At 31.8% G+C, this 22,016-nt stretch overlaps 1 protein-coding gene, 1 long non-coding RNA gene and 1 other non-coding gene across 3 annotated transcripts; 2 read left to right on the forward strand and 1 right to left on the reverse strand.

The window, feature by feature from the left end:
- The first annotated feature begins 255 nt into the window (after positions 1–255).
- Positions 256–1,577, forward strand: LOC128282552 (uncharacterized). The gene is made up of 2 exons (XR_008272855.1): positions 256–1,121; positions 1,265–1,577. It is a non-coding gene; the product is annotated as an uncharacterized LOC128282552 (long non-coding RNA).
- Positions 1,578–7,458: 5,881 nt separating this feature from the next.
- LOC108465113 (probable protein S-acyltransferase 15) lies at positions 7,459–10,937 on the forward strand. The gene is made up of 7 exons (XM_017765458.2): positions 7,459–7,868; positions 8,567–8,659; positions 8,756–8,857; positions 8,942–9,013; positions 10,159–10,257; positions 10,354–10,449; positions 10,524–10,937. Exons 1-7 carry the CDS (start codon positions 7,593–7,595, stop codon positions 10,617–10,619), a joined length of 834 nt encoding a protein of 277 aa, XP_017620947.1. The 5' UTR covers positions 7,459–7,592; the 3' UTR covers positions 10,620–10,937.
- Positions 10,938–16,319: 5,382 nt separating this feature from the next.
- Positions 16,320–16,425, reverse strand: LOC128283260 (small nucleolar RNA R71). Its single transcript, XR_008273602.1, has one exon. It is a non-coding gene; the product is annotated as a small nucleolar RNA R71 (small nucleolar RNA).
- Between the last annotated feature and the right edge of the window lie 5,591 nt (positions 16,426–22,016).

Genomic DNA, 22,016 nt, shown 5'->3' on the forward strand with positions numbered 1-22,016 from the left:
TAATTTTTGCTTTTTGAAATTATTTTAAAAAAATTAACTTAGCACATTTTCTTTAATATTTTTCATTTTTTAAGTAAATGAAAATGATTTATGTTTTCTTAACCCAAATAGAGTCTTAATTTGTTAAAAAAATACAATAAAAAAGAAATAGAGAGGGCATAGAATTTCCATGCACCTACAAGTGACTTGAAAATCTCTCATGGGAATGTGATGTGTATATAAACACCCTCAAACTATTCCTTTTCCTTCACCTACTCTTTCCTCATAGCTCTTGTTTTCTTTTATGTGTATTATTAACTTGCCTAGATCTTCATTTATCCAATAATCTCTGTTTTCTTTTCCTTTTCAAAATGTTAAAGCCCTTTTTTTTTTCATCTCTTAACCCTTTTTTGGGGGGTTTGTTTAACTTTGAAGATTGAAGAACCATGAAATATAACAAGAGAAGAAATTAAGAACCCTTTTTTCTCTTCTTTATTTATTTATTTTGTTTTTTTTTTTTTTGGGTTTTCAAGGTAAGTTGAGTTGTCAACTTTACTCAACTTTGATGTTTGAAAAAAAAAATTGACCCACAAATTTAAGAACCATGAAATCTAACAAGAAAGAAAAGTATGTGGTACTAGTAGTTGGGAAGTGTGTTCTTTATTTTTAATATTTCACAGACTTTTTTCTTGTTTTTGAAAGGTAAAGTCATTTTTTTCTATACATATTAACATATAAAATCATTTGTTTTTCAGATTTTTGCTTATTTTCATGCCCTTTTCTTTTGTTTAGTAAAGCTATACATATTTTCTGTATTTAGGGTTTCGATCCATTTGTGAAATGCCAAGTTGCCATATGCTAAAAACAAATTCAACCCTTTGTTCTCTCTTTTCTTTTTTTCTTTTTTTTTTAATTTCCTGGAAATTTCACACTTAGTTTCAGATTTATCAGTCATTTTTTGCTGATGCAGCATCTTCAAGATTCACATGCAAAGTATAGTACGGCCAGGCCATAGCTTTTGTTTGAAGCATGAGAATCTTGATGATGCTGCATCGGCCATTAATGACTCCACAACTCATCCATAATGGAAAAATCTTTATAGATCTTTCAATTTTCCACAGCTTTTTTGGCAACCATAAAAGGTAAAACTCCACTTAATCCTAATACCCTTATTTTGGCTTCTTCTTTTATTTATATATGTGTGTGTGTGTGTGTGTGTGTGTGTGTGTGTGTGTCTGGTAAAAAAGCTGAATTAATATTCGACTGCTGTTGTTTCTTTTTGCAGTACATCACGATGATGATGATGACTTTTAATTATATCAAAACACATGAACTGTTTCAATTTGATGAAATTAAGGTTAGAAGAAACTTATATATGTAGTTTTACAGATTATAAGTATTATTCCCCCCCCCCCCTCTTCCGTACAACCCCAGTTTCTCTTTTTCTGTGTTTTAATACTCGTGTTAGGGTTTTGAGAATTTAGGGTTTCTTTTTAATGCCCTTTATCAGAAGCTTTTTTTTTTTTTTTGCGTTTTTGGTATTAATTTCTTGTAGTTCATCCACAAACCTCAAATGGGTTTCTTCTGAAAGGTACAAATACTTAATAGTTTTTTTAAAAAAATGATCCTTGAATCTCTTGTTTTTGCTAGTTTGAGATCTATTGTTGTGTTATTATTTTTGAATTTTAGGATAAATTTCATGGACCAATATTTCTCTTCAGTTCAGGCTTTTGTCAGCTTTCTTCTAATCATTTAAGGAATCTGCAATTTAAAAAAAAAATCTTTTTTTTCAACATATGCACATTAAATCCTTGAGACAGAAAAAAAGACATTAATAAAATAACATATTGTACTCCATGTTCCTGAGTGGTTTGAGGAAGTATATATATATGTATATAATTGAGGCAAATTCCCAGACTGAAACGTCCCACATGCAAAACATAAGAAAAAACAAATTATACATACAAGCATTAGCTGTAAGTCAGCAAAAAAAATGGGAACCAATATGATTCTAAATTACAAATCTGCATTGCATTATCTTTCAAAATAGCACATGATTATACATGGAGACATCATGGGGTAAATAATATGATGGACTTTGTTGTTTGGTACCTGAGAAAATTAACTTCAAATTTTCTTTTTCTTTTTTCTTGGATATCACGGGGGTAAATGCTATTGAATCCAGAGCAAGACCCTGAGAAAGTATATAATTTAAGAAACATACTTTAGTTATAAACTTGCCATGAAGCTTTTGGGGAATTAGCTTATAGTGAAGTGAGAAATGGTGATATGAAACCATGTATTTTGTGGAAGAATTTTAAAAGCCATAATAAAAAGCAGTGGAGAATGGACGCCTTCTGGTCGAGTGTACGGTAAGGATTAGAGTTTTAACAATGTGAATGAAAAAAAAGTTAAATCACTATTTGAATCCTCAATTTTTTTCCAATTTAATCCTAAACTTAGTAATTGTTTCCATATTGTGACTTAAACAATTTTTTTCCAAGTTAGTATTTGAATTTGACAATTGTTCCCACATTGAGGATTGAACTTTAGGTTTTTCAAGAATTTTTTAAGGATTAACTTGGACAAAAGAAATTTAGACTTCAATGTGAGAACAATTGCCAAGTTCAGGACTAATTTGAAAAAGAAATTCAAGCCTCAATGTAGGAATAATTGCTAAATTCAGGGGCCAACTTGAACAAAAAAAGTTTACCAAGTTCAGGGGTTGGGGGCTAAACTTTTTTTTTTCTAAGTTAGCTCATGAACTTGATAATTGTTCTCATACTGAGACTTGAACTTCAAGGTTTTTAAGGTAATATCAATGACTAACTTGGACAAACAAAGGTTATAGCTTAAACGTGAGATTGTCAAGTTCATGGACTAACTTAAAAAAAAAATTATAGATCCGATTCAAACACAAAATATTAATTTAACCAAAAGAATCTAGGAAAACTTTATCTTCTATTAAAAAAAATTGACCCGATTCTATTGAATTTAGTCAAAACCGAAAGTAATTATGGGTATCAACTATATACATATAAAATTATATATATAAAGTGGTGGCATTTAGTGACAAAAGCTATTATGTCATTTTTGACAATGGAAATGAAAGTGTGATTTGAATCATTCCTTCTTCAAACAGGTCCACTCAGTCTGAAGAAAAAAACAATTTCAAAGTGTACGATGTTATCCGAGCAAATCAACCCTAGATGCCCATGTTTACACTATATATAAAATATATTTTTTGTGTTATGCTTTATTTTAATTATATTTTTCATGTAATATTCCTTTTTTTTTCAAGGTTTTTCATGTAATATTCATATCAACGTGTTTAGGTTTTTGATGGTAATGTTTGGGCTGAAAAATAATTCATTTTATACACTATCATCACTATATATATACTGTTTCATTGAATTTAGTTAATAATTTTTTCTTTTTCTTTTTTATTTGTTGCTTTCACTATTTATTTATTTTTAAGTATTTGTGTTTAATGCAAATATATCACACATAAATATGATAATTTCATTTTTCAAAGATTTTTCAAATAGATTAATTTTAAAAAAATCAAATATACCAATCCTAAACACATATCAATAATATCCAATATTCTCCCAAATAAAATTAATAGTTCTTCACTCTTTCTAGCCAAATAATTATTTTACTTATACAGGTGATATATCTTGTCTTCACCTACCCTAGGGAAAAGCATTATTGCAGTCGGCACTACATACATATACACATTTTTAAAAAGAATATATATTCATGACCATCTATTTATTTTAATGCATGACAGCCTTCTTTTTATACATAGAGTACTATGTTTGCTTCTTAATTTCTTCACGCTCTCCTCGACCCTTCAAGCCATATGCTATTTATACATCAAATTTAAGAAACACTGAATCAGACAAATTCATGGTCCCCTTCTCACACATTTCCTTTGATTAGGTAGCTCTACAATAACTCATTCGATTGATTTATATAGTGAATTCTATGATTCTTCTTTTAATCTTGGATTAAAACAAATTAAGTAATATGGTTGGGCCATGAACATGTGTAGTTGAGCAGCAATGGTCCCCCATGGGAGGCATGATGATAACAAAGAGTTAAGGCTTTGAGAAAAAAAAAAATACAGTAGGAAATTGAAAGGCGATGATGATGAGAAATGAGTGATCATTATAATCCATTTACATTGTACGTTCCGATTTTAGACCACACAAATTTAAATGACGGACAGACAGCTAGATTTGTGGGATTTATGACAAGCATTAAGGTTTCATTTACCATACATACATATATATAACATTATTAAGGTTTTATTTACTGATGCATATATGTCTATATATATATATACTATGAAAGAATTCAAAATTAGGGTATAAATGAGACACTAATATTTATAAATTATTCGAGTTTGATTAAGAAATTTAAATTCGATTTGGTAATTATTGAACTAAGCTCGAGCTTGAGTTATTAATAGAGTTGAATTTGAGCACCATAGTACTTGATTCAAATAGTCATCAAGCCTAACGAGCTTTTCGCTTTAAGAATTTCAAAAATTGAAAATCAATTAATCCCCTATAAACTTTTTATCAACTTTTTACTAGTAAGACCCTTTGATCGACATTGACCATTAGTAATTAAAGGCAATGCTGACATGGCCATTAACAGATGTCATGTCAACCAATAAAAATTGACATGGTGATCCTCGTCAACACTAGATGCTAATGTGGCACTGCCACATCAGCAAAATAAAAAATTTCAAAACAAAATTAAACTTTTTAAAAAATATCTAAAAATAACTTAGACAACTGATTATCTAGATTCATTTGATTTTGGACATGGTGTCCATATTCATTTTAAAATTATTAAAAAATGATTTTTTTTATAAAAATCATGAAAAGTTAATTCAAAACATAAAATTTATAAAAACATAAAAATGTTATAAATTAATTAAGATGGTAAAAAATCATAAAATTTATTGAAAATATATAACAATTATAAAAATCATAAATTGGATCTTTTCATATACATTTGGTATTTCAAATCAATTATTTTTCATATAAATATATTCAAAATTAAGATAGATCATTTTCAATTGAAATATAAGAATGTGGAATGTAAGTATAAATTAATGGCATTAAGTACACGAACGTATCTAAGAAGTTAAACAAAATTTAAAATATTGAATACTTTTAAATTGAAATAACTGGAATTTTAATATATATATATATATATATATATTATGGTTTGATTGTAAATTTAATGAGCTTTTATAATTCTTTTATGTTTTCTTATAGTTTTAATGATTTTAAAATTTTTATAATTTTAATAATTTTTTAATTTTTATTCTAAACTGAATCTTGATAAATAGGTGCTTGAATTCAAATGAAAATGAATAATTATTTGTCTAGATTTATTTTGATTTATATTTATATTTGTTTAAAATATTTTTTATTTTCAGCAATCGATGTCGATTTGACGTCTATTAACGACCATGTCAATGTTTTTATTAATTTTTTAATGATCAATACTGGTCAAAAGGTCTTATTGGTCAAAGTTATAACATAGAGGTTCAATTGGATGCAAAAAGTTGAGAGAGGCTTAATTGATTTTTTTTTTTTTGAAATTCTTTGAGGACCTTTTATACTATTAAGCTATTTTTATATTGTAAAATACAATTTTACCCCTATTATATAAAATGATGTTAATTACGAACAAACTCGAGCTTGAATATGAACAAACTTAATCAAGCTTCAGTTTGAACTTGAATATAAAAATTATTAAATGATCTTAATTGAGCTCAAGCTCAAATAGTTGGATTATGTCTCGACCCCAACTCGTGATTAAGAATTGATGTTGGAGTTGAGCTATTGTTACCAGATTCAAGCCTTAGGTGCATTAAATATGTCACCTTCTATAGAATCAAAATAGTATTGTAGCTTTGGTATGAAGGGTAACAATCTGAAAGGAAATGTTGTTGTAGCTAATAAGCTAAGTGAAAATTTAAGAAACAAGTGAAGGAGAAGTGAGAAGGATAGTGGCAAAGACTCATTATATATCATACATAAGGTGGAGAATCTAGGGAACAGAGGAGAATGAGAGTCAGAAAGCACAAATGCCTCCATTCCCACCCCTTGAGGTTGATTCCAGCACTCCAGCTCAAGTCTTGAAACTTATAATCCTTCTGATAATGCTGATGCTTCCAATTCTGATAACGCTAATGGGTTCAAGCCTCCCAAATCGCCATGATTGTTTTAGGTTGGAACGTAAGGAGATTCTGATTGACTCTAATGTCGTATCAGTGTCACCAATTCACTAAGAAATATGAGATTACTGTTTGCTTTTTAATGGAGACTATAAACAAGGTAACCTTTTTTGTAATGCTTTAGCTTTGAAATGGGGTTTTGATTATGTCGATAGGACTTATAGTATAGGTCTTAGTGGTGGCACTTATGTAATAAAAAATGCATTTTCATCCTTTTTGTCTTCGTATTTTATATCATCTTTAAATAAAATAATTATAAATTATAAATTCAATGATCGAACAAGTATTTGATAATATTAATTATAAATTCGTTACTATTCCACTTACATTCATTATTGAAATTTTTTTAAAAGAAAATAGTTTTAACATAAAATATTTTCTTTTACCCACATAATGGGCATGGAAAAATTTAGTATTATTTAAAGAAATAAGATTTACTTATTATATCCAAACCTTAAATTGGAGGTAAAATGTATTTAAGTGTGTTTGAACTAGGCCTGATCATGGGTCAGGTCATCTGCCTAATCCCGAAGGCTTACTCGAAAAGTGGGAGTATTTGGGCAAAAGTATAGGTTCGAAAAATGGGTTTAGACAAAAAATAAGGCACCAGATCTTGGGTAGAATTTTTATGCCCAGGCCCGGCCCGAATCAGCTGTTTTGTTATCATTTCGCTATTATATTGCTATTATTATTTTTTTGTTATTGTTTAAATATTGTATAACTCTTGTTTTATTGCTAATTTTGCTACTATTTTAGAGGCATTTGCTTGTTAAGTTGCAACTATCTTAGTGTTATTTAAGTATAAATATTTTTTAATGTTTTTTCAATTTGGTTTATTTTAATGTTTTTAGTGTACTTGATGTGTTATATTTTTAAAAATTTTTTATATAAAAAATAATCTAAAAAATTTAATATGGACAGGCAGAGTCAAGCTCGACTTTAGCTTTTTTAATTTGAATGGAGTTTTAGTAGAATTTTAAGTCCATTTTTTAAGTTGAACCTAAAAAATTTAAAATTTTGTATCAATTCAACTTAAATCCAACCTGACCTGACCCATAATCAAGCATAGATCAAACTCACATCCTCCCATTGCTGTTGCAATAGCAACAAAGTGAATGGATGTGAAAATGAAATTGGCCCAAAATGAAATTTGAAAAGAGGACAAAAAAAACATTGTTGGACTATAAATTGCCCCAAAAATCTTAGCCCAAACCACAAAATAATCTAAAATGTTTTAGATCATGAAACCCAAAAATTATACACGAAATTAATGTTCTCCATCACCGGGTACCAAAACCTTTAATGCCTGAGCTCTGTTATTCTCAAACAACAATTCTCCCCCAAAAAAATGAAATTGAAAAATTTCCTCTCGATTCCAATTTTTTCAGTGTTTTTCGTGATGGGTTTTGTTTATTATATCACAGTTTTTATTTTAATTGAAGATTGGGTTGGTTTGCAGACCTCAGCTGGGTCTTTAAATTCCATGATCTTCACCACCTTGGCTTGTCTTTGTGTCCTGTCTTTCCTCGTTGGTGTCCTTACTGACCCAGGCCGTGTTCCTTCTTCTTATATCCCTGATGTTGAAGATGCTTCTTTTGCCTCAGATCAAGAGCCAAAGAAAAATGTAAGATTTCCCCCCTTTCTAAAATTTTGTATTGAATCAAATAGTTTCAGAGAAAGTTTTGAATTTTTGGCCCAATTAGGTTTTGATGATATTTGGGTTTTCCTTATTGACTAGGAAGATTAGGGAATGAATATGAAATTTTGGGTCTTAATGGTAGATCTTGGCTTTTATTTCCAGTTTCTTGAAATTTTGTGAAATTAGGGTTTTTTTTTTTTTTTAAAATATACTCATTTACGTTTTTTATTGGATCTAATATTGACCCTTAAATTTTCCGTAACATGTAATTTGCCTATGGTTTTATGGAAATTAATAAGAGAAGATTATGTTTGTAGCAAGAGAATTTTGTAGTTGATAATTTGTTGATGCAAAGATTGTTAGCCCATATCCATTATAAGGTATTGTCCGGTTTAGAGGTCTAAAGGTTGTCCTTTGAGAAAAAGAGTCTCAATAGGAAAAGTTGACTCGCATTATATCAATGGAGGATCATTATGTACTCTTTAACTTCAGTGATGGATAATTTAGGTTTTAGAATAAGAATACTGTGACGTATTGTTCGTTTTAGAGGTCTAAAGACCGTCTTTTGTGAAAAAGAGCCTCCACAGGGTAAGTATAACTTGCTTTATATCGATGGAGGATTGTTTTAGTGCTTGGGAAACAAACTTCATTATGTAATCTGACTTCAGTAATGGATGATTTAGGTTCTACAATCAAAATACTGCGACAAATGTGCTGCATATAAACCCCCGAGGACACATCACTGCCGGGTTTGCAAAAGATGCATACTAAGGATGGTAGGACATTATCTTTAACCAATTCTTGTACGAGTAAAAAAACTTCTTTGACCTTGAAACTTTTGATAATGGTTTCGAATGCTAAATTGAGTGTAGGATCATCATTGCCTGTGGATAAATAATTGTGTTGGTTATTGGAACTATAAAGCTTTCTTCAATCTTATACTTTATGCAACCATTGGTAGCATCCACTCCTCAGTATGTATCATTTTCTTCTTGTCTTGTTTTTTAAAACCCATTTGATGTTGCCCTGAGTTGTAATATAAAACCTGTCATTGTTAGGTAATTGTAATAAGCTGTTTCTGTCAGAAGGACTGGAATTACAGTGGAACAACTCCCCTCAAAATTTTTTATGTAAGTTGTAGTTAATAGTATGTAGTTAAATATATGTATCTGCAATTTATTGTTGTTACAATTAATATCGTTTATCAAGTGTATAAGTTCTCGCAAGTGCCTGTCCTGTTTCTAAATTTATTTGGTAAGTATGCGGGGAGAATCATGTCTGCTGTAATCTTTTTCCAGCTAGTAGAAAGATCATGTATTTTTCCAGCTGAGTATGAAGCAAATCCATGTTACTTAGTCTTGGGAATGAGTTTAGAGTAGGAGTATGTGCTCTACGTGGATATACTCTCTTTTTTTTTTTGTATGTTTTTCCGTATATTTGGAGAATCTTACCCCTATATCTGTGGCCAAATGTATGTAGGATACACCTTCAAAAAATATATATATGTGGGATACAGGTGTTGTACTTGAGTACTTTAGGGAAAATGAAGAGTCAAGGCAACATAGAAGTAAATACAAAATCTAGATGGTTACGGCTTTTACCCATTGTCTTTTAGATCTTGTGCAAATTCTGGTTAGATATCTCCGAACTGTGTTGATCCCGTACTCTTTTACGTTTTACCCTCAATCCATCCATATCCTCTTATTTCAAATATAAACTCTGGCTTACTTTTTAATTTTACTTGCATCAGTTTTCTTATGAATCTGTGCGGATTTCTCTTCTTTATTTTAGGGAATATGTTAAAGTATCATACTAGAAGCATGCATTTTTACTTTTTAGGTTACGCTTGATTTTCTGATCCCAAACATGGAAGAATAAAAACAACCCTAATCTGGCCCCAGCCTTTGACAACCTGAGTTGCAAGGTCCCAAAATAAAAAGAGCTAACTGGCCTTTCTTATTTGGATGCATTCTATTCCAGGCTTGAAATTTGAGTTTGAATATAGTGAACTGAATTAAAATTTGATGCCCGTGTATGACATCCATGTTTGAAGCTTATCTAGGCATAGGTATATGGGGATATGAGCCGCCAAATGTATGACATGCCTATGCTGGACACATGCCTGTACTCAAACATCACATGAATTCGAGTAATGCAACTTTTAGACTCACACTCTCCCTCCCCCAACCAGGAGGAAAAAAAAGTGTTCTTGCTCTTCAATCCAGCTGTTTAAGAGTTTATAAGCTATTTAACAAATTCTCAGAATGTGTTGTAGCTTGCGTGTGGATTAATGATGCTTGCATTATCAGTAACACTTGGGACTCTCTTAGGTTGGCATATCTACCTTATAACTCACAATATGACAACCATAGAGGTACACCATTGACTTACTTCTCACAGTTGACTGCATTGGCTTGAATTAGTGTCCTGTACAATTGTCTAACGCCACCTTCAAATTTCCTTTTGCCAGTATTATGAGGGAATACGAGCCGCATGGTTGGCAAAGAAATCCGGGCTGAGCTATCGTCATCCATTCGATATCAGTGTTTACAAAAATATTACCTTGGTACTGGCCTCCTTTTCTCTCTTTTGTTCGATTATTATCTTTGCTTATATGTGTTTTATTGACTTCTTAATCAGTTATTGGGTCCCAACACACTGAGATGGTTTTGTCCGACATCAACGAGCCATCTAAAAGACGGAGTTAGCTTCCCCACTTTACGTGATACTTCATAGATGTTTTTCACTTCAACCCGAGTTGTCACCGGAATAGTCCTATACTCTCATATAATTATCATATTATTTACAAAGGAGAAAGGATAGCTTCAATGAGTTGTTGGCCTCAGTGGATGAAAATGAAATGGTCAACCATAGATGTATGCTTTGCCTTTGTTGTTCTTTTACTTCTTTCAAGTCTGTTTTCAATTCCATTTTGTAGGAATTTTATACATCAAGTTTTGTCACATAATATGATAGACTAGGCAGTTCATACAGGTTTACAATTGAATGTAAATTGTTGAAATGAACATAAAATATATAATCGTTTTAACTTAATTGATGCATTTAAATTTATTCCATTGTTTATATTTACTAGTATGAATTTCAATGTCGCTGAAATCGGGCTGAAATCGGACTAGACTGATTGGACTATAAACTAGCTGGTATACCGGTCCAAACAAAGGGGAAAAACTGATTGAACCATGGTTGAACCGCAAACCCTTGATCGGATGAGCAGGTAAAAGAATTGGTTTTTTACAAATCGCTAAAAGAATCGGTTTCTTACATTTTGGGTCATATTTCCCAGCCGGAGAAAAAGACCAACAAACACTAGCTAAAGCCAACAAAAAAAAAATAAAACAAATAAATTAAAAAATTAAAAGCAACCTTAAAACTAGTCAAATAAATCAAAAGGAATGTAAAAACTACAAAGCTTTGAATCTTTGCAGCTTAGTCGTCCAAGTCCTTAGTTGAGGTTTATTACTGAATTTCCTTGTTTCAACTTTAGGTTCTAGAATAACCTCCTCATCTTCTCTTCAGTCTTCTCATATCTCAAGCATTTTTTAAAGATTAAAGAAAAAGGAAGGATGGTAATCAGAGTTTTTGAAGATGAAAGATAAAAAAATGAGATTTTTTTAAGATAAAAAAAAAGAAAAGAACGGCAAGCAGACTAGTAGAGGCATTTGAAAGGGTGGGTTTTTTTTGGGTAAATTACAAAAATAGTCACTTTTGTTTGCCTCAAATTACATTTTAGTCACTTATGTTATTGTTTTCTTATAAATTGGTCACTCTACTGTTAAGCTTCATTAACTCCTTAATGGCAGGCCTACATGGCAGTCCAAATTCAGTGTATCTGATTAAACTACTTTTCACACTTTAGGAGCTTGAAATTAAACATTATCATTAGGATTTAATTATGTTTTAGTAAGTTTTGCTAAGTTCAATAAAATGTGCAAATTGAGTCTTTTATTGACCTTGGGGGCCGAATGAGGCCTAAAGGTGAGCTAATGAACTTTATAAGTGTGCAAGAGACTGTTAGAACACATATTAAACAGATACTGGCCGCTATGTCGCAACATGAAATGATAGATGTCGCAACATAGGGAGCAGAATGAAGAAATCATGAAATTGCCTTCATTGTCATGACATAGACTATAGGTGTCACGACATACCTCTGAAGATATCCCAAACAGAGTATACTAACTCCTATGCCGCGATACAGGTCCCGATATGTCACGACATTGACTCTAGATGAGATTTAAACACGAGTCAGAGGGCGTTTTGGTTTGCACAATCAAACTTAAAGCTCGGGAACATTAGCTAACCTAGGGTTAAGGACGATGACCACCTAAGATCTTTAAATAGGCTCATTTATCACATATAAATGACACCATTTGCTTAGCTTAAAATTAGTCTTTTAAATTCAGTTTAGTTCTCTCTCTTCTTAGGTTAGATTTATTTCTACTTGTTCTTTATTCTATTTGGAGAGATCTGAATTGTGGAGACAATTAAACCTTGTGGATTCGTGATCACTCTTAATACAATCAGGCTCTTTCGTAAACTCTATATTGTCAACTTATTTAGTATGCTTTCTCTTTATGTCGATTTTATATTGTCTATGGAGACCATGAGGAACTAATCCCTCTATGGGGGATTAGCGAGTGGAGGGATAATCTATTAATTATTTTGTAGGGATACTCAATGGATCAACTGTTTGGAAAAGGAAGAACGTAAAATAAACCCTAGGCCTGACAACCCTGGGAAGTCATCAAGGTGGGAATTAACCCAAAATTGGTATTGCCCATCTGTGAACACCTTCACCCTAAATCGATATAGACTGTGAGGTCAGAAGACAAGTAGTCCTTGTCGACTCATTATTCGAGTAGAAGATTGAAAAATCCTACTAAGATAGTGACTAGTTGATTGACAAGGAATCGAAAGTGACAATTGATGGGGATTATCAAAGCAAGCTAGTCATCTATAATTAGACTTGATTATTTTTATTTTTCAATCTCTCTAATTTTATTTCTTTATGTTGTTTTATTTTATTATTCATAAAAACCATAAAAGCTCCTTTTTACCTTGACTCTCGTACTATAATTAACTTAAAATACTAATTAGATATTTCCGCGTTTAGATTAAAATTGGTCTAGCACTCGCCTCCCTTGGGTATGATCCTCGAAGTACTCACCTACTCCGCTGTAACTATATTACAACTGGACCTGTATACTTGCGGATACCACCTCATTTATATATTTTTTACTGTAGTATTCACATTTTGGATGTTAGTACGTCTAAAGGCGGTCAAGTCCACCAACATCACCACTACCTACGAATATCCATATGGCTCATAACAAGAGAACCTTAAGAGACTACGCATTACCAATTTGGGCATGGTTCAGGAGAGTATAACGAGCCGGGCTATTATAGCAAATAATTTTGAAATTAAAACCCGCAATGATTCAAATGATCTAGAATAATCTACAGTTAGGGGCACAATAACAGAGGATCTGAATCAACATTTAAAATGATTTCTCCAATTGTCAGATACTTTTAAGTGCAACGAGGTCACTGATGACACTATTTGTAATAGCCTAAATTTTTAGTGGTGTCGGAACAGTGATTCGAGATCACTAAATCCGAAAAATGAGTAGAAAAATATTAATAATTTAGTGAATATAAGTTAAATGTGAAGTTAGGAAAATTTTTGAAATAGCGAATAGTGTACTAGAAATAAATATTAAAAAAAAAATTAGAATCGAAAATGAGGTATCGAGAGTTTGAAATTTTTAAAACGAGCCATAAATATTTTTATAAATATTTATGGAGTGTTAATAAGTTAGTATTAAAGTTTCGTCAAGAAATTTTAAAGTTTCGATGGTTAATTGAATAAAAAGGACTAAATTGTAACAAATGTAAAATTATGAAGAATGATTAAATAGCTTAAATGATAAAAGAAAGAGGGTTTAAAAGGAAAATAGACCCAAGGTCTATTTGGGCCGGACGGCAAGGGGTTTGAAATCAGCAGGAAAATTGATGAATTAAGGGAAAAATTGGAATATTGCAAAATTAACTAAATAAAGCTAGGACTAAATAGGAAATATCTAGATTTCTCTTCATTTCTCTTCAATTCAGCAGCTAAAAACGCCATAGGAGGGTTATCTAAGCTGATATTTCATAATTTTTGCACCAAGTGAGTTAATCCTTGCCTTTTTCTTGTAATTTTTGTATTTCTAAGACTTTTACAACTAGGTCCTACTATTAAATTCATTAGTTTTTGATTTCATGGATGAAATTGAAAGTCACCATGGTTGAGTGCTATAATTTTATGATGAAATAGAATGAAATTAAAGCATTAATTTGTTTATGATATGATTCTATTAGGTAATTTCAATGGAAATTGATTTTTAGGACCTAATTGTGAAAATGTTTGGAATTAAAGTCTATTTCTGAAATTTTGATTCCTAATGGTTGTAAACTAGTTAAAGGTGATAGAATAAAGTGTTAATTGAGAAAAATCAGCTCAATTGGGAGGCTAATTGAGTAGGGACGAAATTGTTATTTATTAAAAGCTTAGGGGAAAAATGGTAACAAACAGCTTGCACTAAAACAGTTTGGACAGCAGCAGTAGACTAACTTTGAAAAATCACCATAAATTGTAGGAATCGAATTAGAAGATGAAAAAAATATGAAATTAAATCTTATTGAGTCTAATTTCTCATAGAAGAAACGGTGTAAGCAAAAGATTTGTAAATCATGAGATATAATTAATTTTGTGAGACAAGGTCATAATGAATTCGAGTTCCCCTGTTCTGACTTTGAAAAATCATAAAAAATTTAATAAAAATAATTAGGGACTTAAATTTATATGTCCAGAATTATGAATGAGTCTATTTTCGAAAGAAACAAACGGGAATATCATACAAATTCTGTATGAAGAGAGAATTAATTTTTAGTGAAGAAGGGTTAGAACTATCAGACAGCAGAACATGGGTGACTTTAAAGAATAAACTGTAATTATTGGCTAAACCAAAAATTCTGAAAATTTTATGATAAGAAGATATGTGAGTTTAGTTTCAGTGAAAATTAGCGGATCCTAATTTTGAGTTCTGTAGCTCAAGATAAAAATAATTTAGTGACTATGACATGGATGGTCAACATTGAATATACATAGGTAAATAGTAAAATTCCAGATAATGTTACTTGTAAGCGGGTTATAAACATTAAGGATGTGAAATAGAATGAATGTGAAGTCAATACTGATAAGTGAAAATTTTATATTATAGATCAAGAAATTGAGGATAAACGAGGAAAAGAGAAAATTCCAGAATAGTTCAAGAAATCTCTACAACTACGCAAATTGTTCCGGTAAGTTAAATGCGGTTAAATTATTAAATTTCAATGTTATTTTATGAATGGTGATTAATATTTATGTATGTTAATTGTTGAAAATAATTAAATCATGTACAAAAGTTACTGAAATTGAACTGAGTAATTGAGAGGAACTAACGCAGGAAATGAGTACGATCGTTTGGTGAAAAAGATGAATTGATGGTAAATTACCCAAGTAAACCGAGATTCAGAATTTGTTGCGAACTCGTGTTTGCTTTCTGCTTAGCTCTTACGAGCTTCCGTTAACTCATATGAGTTTGATTAACCCTTTTGGGGTTTCAGTTCACTCGATGAGCTTGATTAGCCTTCTAAGCTTCTGCTTAGCACTTATGTGCTTGATTAGCCTTCTTCCTGCTTAGCACTTTTGTGCTTCATTAGATTTCGGGTTTCAGATCACGATGTACTCAAATCCGTAAGTCGTTCCTTAAATTGACAAGTCAATGAAGTCGTAATTGTAACGTGTGGAAAAGAAATGTAAATAATGTTATCATTATTTTTGAGCTCAATTAAGTAAATTATTTTAAAATGAGATTATGATTTACGGATGAAAGTAACTTACTTGAAATGTCCATATGATTTGAATTTTTGAAACTAATATTGGTAAGGTTTATGGTTTAAGCCGACGAACTTCCTAAGCTATAGTTAGCTTACTTGTAATGTTTATTGCTCTTTGTAGATTAGCGGGAGGGTCAGAGGATCGGATCATCACGCTCAAGTCGCACTATCTCGATTTTTCGGTAGATTTTGTTATAAATACTTTAAATGGTTTATATGGCATGTATAGGAGCTGATGTGACTATGTTTTGTATCAACTCATGAATATATTAGTTAAGTTAATATAAGTTGATATATGATATGAATGGAAATTAATTAAGATGTTTAAATACTACTTGAAAGTATGAATGGATATAATGTTAGATAAAATAAGGATTAGTGATATTGTTATAAGACGAATATGATTTGGATGAAGATTGTATTTGTTAAGTTGTTGTTGTGTTGAGTTAGGAAAGGTTTTGCAAAAGTTCTTCCCTATTAGCACAGCGGTTCAACTAAGAAGAGAGATTGTTGTCTTTAGACAGATGGAAAGAGAAAGTTTCTATGAGGTATGAGAGCGTTTCAAAACATTGATTCAAAAGTACCCGTACCACAAATTTCCTAAGTGGATGCGACTGTAGGTGTTTTATAATGGGTTGGATGCGAATGCAAGATCAAGACTAGACGGAGTAGTAAGAGGAGCCCTTATGAATAGAATGTACGAGGAGCGTATAAAATCATTGAGAACATGGCATTAAACTCTTGTCAGTGCCCAATTGAAAGATTTACATATGGACAAAAATCTACCACGATGAAAGCTATCCAAGAGGATAAGAAATATCACCATTTAGTGGATAGATTTGACCGTATCGAATCTACTAATAAACCATCTATGTATGGAGAAGACAAACCGCTCTTTCACTACGTTAATAATTCCGTCAAGGAAGTAAAGTATATCGACAATAGGGGTGGAAATCCTTATTCAAATACCTACAATCCTTGTTGGAGAGATCACTTGAATCTGAGATGGGGAGGAAACCAATGAGGAGGTAGCTGTTTGAATCAAGCCAAAAATACTAATTATCAACCTCATTATTTATAGAAACCTCAAGAAAGGGTCAACCCAAGTGATCATACTGTATATGGTCAACGACAGGATAAAATCGAGGGAAAGGTGCCGTCAATGAGAATAGACGTAAAGCAGGTGCAATCTGAGTGCACCAACTTAACCAGAAAATTGACTGAACTTGAAGACCAAATGAACCAATTGATGAGTATGATGGGTGACATCAAAAGGAAAATTGGCACTGGTATCCCCAGCAATATAGAAAATAATCCTTGGAGGGAAGTTCAAGAGCACGAGAAAACAATAGCACATCGATTGGGCAAAGTACTGAGTAGCCCAAAAAATCCCACCCTGGAGGTAAATATACAGAATGCTGACGATCTTAAGAGAAATCCCTAGAAGATGAATAGAACCAGAAGAGAAAATTGCATCGGCAGTTGAACTAGAGAAAGAAATCATTAAAGATGCTGTCGTTACAAAGATCCCAATCCCTTCAAGACTAAAAGAGAAACAAAAGTGAGACAATGAGAATTTGCAAGTTTTTTTAAACTTGTTCAAAACATTAAGTCTAAACCTGCCTTTAATTGAGTTAATTGAGAAAGTTCCTAAGTATGCTAAGTTTTTAAAGGAAATCATGTCTAGGCATAGGAAAATTAATGTAGAAGAACAAGTTAATTTAAGTGTCTCTTGGAGTGTTATTACTTCAATACAGGTTCCCTAAAAATTGAAAGACCCGGGAAGTTTTACTATTGTCACAAAGATAGGGAGCATTCATTTTAATAGAGCTCTATGTGACTTAGGGGTTAGTATTAATTTAATGCCTCCATCTATTTTTGAAAAACTTGAGTTGGGGGATCTCAAAACCATTCAAATAACACTACAGTTGACTGACAGATCCTTAGTACATCCGAAAGGAGTACTGGAAGATGTGTTAGTTAAGGTGCGCAGCTTTATTATCCCAGCAAATTTTATGATTCTTGATTTTGAGGAAGATCATGAGATACCGATCTTACTAGGTAGAACTTTTCTAGTCACTTTTAGGTTCACTATTGATTTAGAAAAGAATGAATTACTATGAAAATCAATGGTGAAACTGAAACCTTTAAATGTGGTCATCAACCGAGCAAAGAGGATGGTAGGAGAACGTTAGGTGAGCAGTGTAAAGAATTATTTATCTCTAACACTCCCAAGTCAAGGGATATACTTTTTTTTATGTGTCCAGAAATAATAAAAAGGTTTAAGGAAAGGGACAAGCGGTCAACAATAGAATGGCATGACAGACGATTGACTAATGCTGATAGAATGGAAAGATCGTCCAGCTGCAAATGGATGATACTGTAGGATGAATCCGATAGTAAAACTCAAATTATTCTGTTTCAAGCTAAACTGTTGTAAATTATTGTATATGTTCAGCTAATTGTTTAGTATAGATTATAATTTTCATTAATTTTTTGTTTTATATAAACCTTAGCACTCTAGATAATGGAATTTCGAGTAAAAACAGAGGTAGTGTGGCAATAAAGGGTCACTGTGTCGTAAAACTAAAGGCAGTTTAAACAAAATTGAAAAAAACCTTTTCAATTTCCGACACGAACTTTCTGTGTCATGACACCGAAGTCAGTATACCCAGAAATCCAAAAATCTAGAGTGTGTTGCGACATTGAACCCCGATGTCACAACAATGGTAAACTCCAAGGATGTCGCGACACGAAACCCCTATGTTGCAACATCGCTGTAATTTTCTGCAAGGTTGACCCGACCCATTCGTGCAACCTAGTGGCTTAATCCCTTATTTACCTAATTTTAACCCTCCAAAACCTAGTTTTTAACCTAAATACAACTTAACTCTTATTTAAACATCCTTTACTTCTTTTTCTAAAAAATATCTCTCAAAAACCTTAAACCTTAAAACCTATTTTCCCCTTTCTCTTTAAATTTACTTAGGAAAATTTCCTCTTTTACCATTATTTGGTGCAGAAAAAAGAAGGAAACATAGCAAGGAACGAAGGAAAAACACGGGTGACAAGGAATCCAACGTTTAAACGTGAGGTTAAGAGTTCCTGACTCAACTTTTATTGTTCCATTAAAATTACTTGCTTAAAGTTTTATCAACTAGCAGAACTAAACATGCCTCCTAGAAAAGTTAGGCAAACTATTGAAACAAAACCATCGATGAGTCAAAATCCCTCTAGTTTTCCAAATCTGAATGTTGGAAAATATTTGAATAAACTTCAAGGAAAGACATTCATTCAAGAGAAGGGATTTGACTCATCCATGGTTCTTTGTAAAGAAATATGGCATTTGGTTAGGTATCATAAATGGGAGCATTTTTAGACAATCCTAAAGATAATGTCGTGGTCCCTGTTGTTCAAAAATTTTAGGCATCCTTACAGGACTAGGATTCTAGAAACACCGAAGGCTTTATGTGGGATATAGTACTTGTATGAGGAAAAGAAATGTGAGCAACCTTTTGAACTATTTGCGACTTTTATAATGCTCCATACTATGAAAATGATTTATGAAACTGATTTAGAATATTTTCGGGACATAGATATGAACAACATTATAAATTTTTTAACTAAAGGAATGGGCGAATGAAAATATCGCCTAGGTACCAATATTCCACATCATTTCATCAAGCTATTATGTTTCTAGAGGCTAAAATGTGAATTTAACTTGTGTGCATGCAAATACTCCCTGCTTTAAATGTTTCTAATGTTAATACCTTTCGAGCAATTTTATTGTATGCAATTTTGCAGAAAAAGCAAGTACGCATAGGAAAATGGATCCACCAAAACATGAAGAGATGTATCAGTGACCAGAAAGTTGGATTTTTTTCCTCACTTATTGACGACCTTATGCAAAAAGGCAGGTGTACATATGACATCCACTGTGCAATCACTGAAACCTTCCTGAAGTATTATTAGTGACAACAATACATAAAATTGCGAGCAAAACAAATAAAAGATTGGAACAAACGAAAACAAGAAACAACCACTACACCAACTTCATCACAGTAGTTGTCACAAGATATTAGTGAGAGTAGTCATCCAAAGCTAGATTGAATGATACAATGGATGCAAGAGTTGGGACCAATTTTTTAAGAATTTACTAGGCAAAACAACATCTGGGTCCCCAATTATACACTTGACATGTTTGGGCCAAAGAATCTAGAACAGGAAGAAGAGGCACATGAAAACGAAGAGGAATGGGAGGATGAAGAGAACGATTGGAAGCGAGGAAATAGAGTTTAAGGAGGGCTACTGAAAATTTGTATTTTTGTTTTTAAATACTTTTATTAATTTTTGAATGATTTTGATTTAGACTTTTTAGGAGTAGAATTAATAGTCAATTTAAATTATATTTCATTTTGTTTAAGTTTTTTTGTGTAGGAACCCAACACGAAAGAGACACAAACAATTCAAGCTTTACACTATCAAAGGAGGAAACACCCACCATTAGTAGTTGGAGTAACCACGATCAATATGGTAATTTTTTTCCTTATCTTTTTATGGGCTACACATTAAGGACAATGTGTTAACTAAAGTGTGGGGGTAATATAGGAAATTTGTTTAGAATTTGTACACTTTTCTTTGATTTTTCTTGTCATTTTTGTCCTTGAACTTGTAGAAATACAAGTTATTGGTTAGGAGCATGTACATAGGTTACTTATTTTTACAAATAAATTTGGTATGATGATAGGTGATTTTAAATTTTTTTATTAGACTACTAAGTTCTATACGTTAAACTGTAAATAGGCATTAAGCAATCAATTGTACCAAAGGATATAGAAAATACAAGGAAATGAACATGCTAGTATGAATTATAAATGGTTGAATTTAACTTTGTTTGATTGATTAAATTTGTGCATACTAAGATGTTTAAGGGGTAACCTAAGGCATTGTTTGGAACACATCCAAAGCAAAAAAGCTGACCTATTTGTATTTCACCTTTAGTACTGATTTTTTTAACCTGTTGACATTTCTTGAGGAACCTCATTACAAACCTCGAGCCTGAATCATTAATTTGTATTTACCCTTTTTTTTTTGTCCTGCACTGCATGACTATAGATGTCTAGCCATACGTATTGAGGGTTAAGTAGATACATCAAAGCAGATTTTGTAAAAATAGAGTGAAATAGGAAACATTGGTGTGATATGAGAATTATAGGTTTGCCTGAAAGTGTAAAACAAAATAATAATTCAAGAAGAAAATCAGTAAGAGTAGAGAAAGTCTTGAAACAACGAAAAAAACATTCGTGAGTAAAATAAGCTGAAAAAAAGTGACAAAGTCATAAAAGGAAAAAAAAACTCGTTCATTAGTGCAGAAGAAACTCTTAAGGTAGCTGTAGTTACTATATCATGCTATGATTTCATATGTGGAGAAACAAGGAAGCTGAGAGAATGAGAAATAAGGTGGTGAGTGGGTAAGAGTCACTAAGGGGGAAGAATAGGGATCGATGCGATGTGCCAAACTATTTTCATGTTTGTAAACCTTTTGATGCTTATTGTCTTTGAATTCTCTCCTGTCTTAAGCCTCAGAAAGTTACTTGCTGAAAAGTTCTATGTGACCTAAATATCCTTATACATGAATGGACATTATATTAAACAATCGCATAAATAACTATTTGTATTTTGTTTGGATAATCAAATTACTTGTATGATTTATTGATGGACCCCTATAGGTGAGATCTTTAGTGTTTGTATACTTTTTAATTTACTGAACTTAAATGTTTGTGATAAAAAATGGTAAGGCAATTATTCATCATGTTAAAGTTACTTGTGAATATGAAACACTTAGTCATATGCTCTAAAGTCAATATTTGTATGATATTTGCTCAAGGGATGTCTGTTATTTCTTGTTTTTGCTCATGTTGCTTGAGGACAAGTAATGACTTAAGTGTGTAAGAGTTTGATCAGTCATAAGTTGTGTAGCAGATTAAACTAGTTTTCGAACTTTAGGAGATTGAAATTAAGCATTATCATTAGGATTTAATTATGTTTTAGTAAGTTTTTGTTAAGTTTAATATAATGTGCAAGTTGAGTCTTTTATTGACCTTGGGGGGCGAATGAGTCCTAAGGGTGAGCTAATGAACTTTATAAGTGTGCAGGAGATTGTTAGAAGGCATATTAAACAGATATTTG

The sequence above is a fragment of the Gossypium arboreum genome, chromosome 10, assembly GCF_025698485.1.
Source record: "Gossypium arboreum isolate Shixiya-1 chromosome 10, ASM2569848v2, whole genome shotgun sequence".
Classification (NCBI taxonomy): Eukaryota; Viridiplantae; Streptophyta; class Magnoliopsida; order Malvales; family Malvaceae; genus Gossypium; species Gossypium arboreum.